This window comes from Condylura cristata, unplaced genomic scaffold, assembly GCF_000260355.1.
Source record: "Condylura cristata isolate star-nosed mole 26May11 unplaced genomic scaffold, ConCri1.0 scaffold00020, whole genome shotgun sequence".
Taxonomy (NCBI): Eukaryota; Metazoa; Chordata; class Mammalia; order Eulipotyphla; family Talpidae; genus Condylura; species Condylura cristata.
In genome coordinates this window covers 14,221,848-14,224,306 of record NW_004567121.1, presented here as the reverse complement: position 1 = coordinate 14,224,306, position 2,459 = coordinate 14,221,848, and the positions used below count along the sequence as shown (strand labels likewise).

General features: G+C 52.5%; 1 protein-coding gene across 3 annotated transcripts in view; it reads left to right on the top strand.

The window, feature by feature from the left end:
- Nucleotides 1-6: 6 nt before the first annotated feature.
- The window catches only part of RHOQ (ras homolog family member Q), a 35,390-nt gene continuing 32,937 nt past the window's right edge, over nt 7-2,459 (top strand). For all 3 annotated transcript variants that reach the window (XM_004686230.2, XM_012727473.1, XM_012727475.1), the window contains exons 1-2: nt 7-168; nt 766-824. In XM_004686230.2, coding sequence (XP_004686287.1) covers nt 27-168; nt 766-824 — 201 coding nt within the window. In that variant the 5' untranslated portion in view covers nt 7-26. The remainder of the gene's footprint in view (nt 169-765; nt 825-2,459) is intronic.

Sequence of the window (2,459 nt, the reverse complement as noted above, 5' to 3'; positions counted from 1 at the left end):
ATGCCCGGAGGCCGGCCGGCCGCAGCATGGCTCACGGGGCCGGCGCGCTGATGCTCAAGTGCGTGGTGGTCGGAGACGGGGCGGTGGGCAAGACGTGCCTACTCATGAGCTATGCCAACGACGCCTTCCCGGAGGAGTACGTGCCCACCGTCTTCGACCACTACGCAGGTAAGCCTCGGAACTGCTGACTAAGGGGCTGCTCCTCGGGCTGGGAACTTTAGAGCAACTTTGGCGGAGCCCCCTGCTACCTCCCCAGAGCGCGCTCCCCACCCCTCCCCCGCCGCGCCCTCTGCCAGGCTACGGCCCCACCCCCGGGCTTAGCCACGGTCTTTCCCTTCTGCCCGCAAGTCCGATCCCCTCTTTTAACAGCCCCAACTCCCGACCTCAGCCCCCCGCTCCCTGCACTTCTCAATACCACGGAGCCCTGGACCGACCTCCCTGACCTTCCTTAAACCGCCTCCCCTACCACCCCAACTCTAGGGTAAGCTTGGGGAGGGTGGAGTGGGGGGCGCGGCAAGACTTGGCTGCGGGACTTGGGAGAAGGGAGTGGGCAGCTGGGGGCCACTTCGTACCGGGCTTCACGCCACTTCACATTGAGCGGGACACAAGGGAAATGGGGTGACATCTGAGGAGAACCTGCTTGCCTCCAGCTGGGTCGGGTGAGGTGGGGGGGGCGTCGGCGGGGGTTGGGCGGTGGGTACGAAGTTGCCCTAGAGCCCAGATAATTGTGAGCTTCTTTCCCCACCCCCACGTCTGTCCTTGCAGTCAGCGTCACCGTAGGGGGCAAGCAATACCTTCTGGGACTCTATGACACGGCTGGACAGGTGAGTGTCTTGGCCCCTGGCCATCGCCCCAGTTCCTTTCCCCAATTCAGAGTGGCCCTGAGGAGTCTTTGGAAACAGAGGTGTCTAGGAGGGAGGGTGTGCCTGCATGGACTTTATTCCTCTTTTCAAGTTAGCGAATTAAGTAGCAGTGACAGACCCAGACAAGCCCACCCATGTGGACCCCTGGGCTGTGAAAGTTTTTGCCTGTTATGTATCTTCTGTATGGTTCCTGGTGTGTGGGTCCCAACTCCTGTTGCAAAGTGGCGGTGGCCAATCCTGAAGCGCCCTTATTTTTAGTTGCTGGTGGCCAGGTCTCCCCCTCACAGCCTCAGTCTGGTCTCTCATTGGTGAGTGGTCTGCCTGCCTGAGGAGCCTGATTGGTGGGAAATGGCATCATCTAATCTGATGGGAAGGCATTTGGTACTGGTTATGTTTATTACAACATCATGGCACTCTGGGACTCCAGTCCCTGAAAACGTAATTTGTGGTGTTACCAAAGGACCACAGGGAAAAAAGAAAAGAAACAACACCATCCAGCCACTCCCTGGGGCAGGGAGGAGGAGAAAGGGTTAGGAGTTCAGAGTGAATCTTAGAGGAAGAGCTTTTTTTCTTTTTCCTGGAGAAGACAGGTGACTTTGTCTGGCTTTTCTTTGGGGAAAGGTTATTGTGCAGAAAGAAAAGGCAAACTCTTTCAGGCAGCCTCTGAGCATTGTTTGCAAATTAGAGTTGACTCCTAAAGAATTAAGGTCTCTTCTCTGTCTCAGCCCCAGTGCAACCCCTTCCCAGACTTCATTTTTGCCTGGGCTGATGATTGTGTGGGATGAAGTTTTGCAGAATCCACCCTTGTGATTAGACCTGAAGACTTCAGCAGAAGTTTCCACATGTCATGCAGAGTTGAGTCCTTGAGGACATGTGCGCCACTGAGGGGCTTAGAGAGTATCTTGGGGGGATGTCCAAGAGTACAGTTTCCTTATCTGTAAAATGGGCTTTAAGAATTCAGACCACCCCCTGTGCATGTATTATACGCCATATGTTTAGCATGACATACACTGGGTACTTACTAAAGGGGAATTGTTCTTTTAGCTCATCTAGAGTTGAATTTCAGAACTGTGGTACCAGGTTGGATTCTGAAGAGTATTGGTGGGGGTGGGAGGTGGCTTGATATGGCCTCTGGTTGCTAAGATCCATTAGTGGTGCCTCTGAGGATACATGCTGTATCCAGGTGCCTGCAATGCCCCCTTTCACCACACTGACTCGGGGCAGTACAGTTGTTCTCTTGCCAGCACCCCTTTTTGGTTGTCAGGCTTATAGTTATTACCTTTATCAGAACAGTATCATTTATTATTATGCAGAGGGCTAGAGGCAGAACTGAGTCAAATAAGACTAACTCATGTGCAGTACAAGTTGATAAACTATAGAGGAAGAGTTGTTCTTTTCCCTCTAGGAAGGTCATGTGATTTTGTCTGGATTTTCCTTGGGCTAGGTTATTGAACAAGTTAGAATTTGGGTGAAAGGAGAGGGTTTTAAAAAATTGTGCCTGAGTAGAGCTAAAAAGACACTTCTCCAAAGAGGAAATGCAGATGGCCAACAGGCATATGAAAAAATGTTCAACATCACTCGTAATAAGGGAGATGC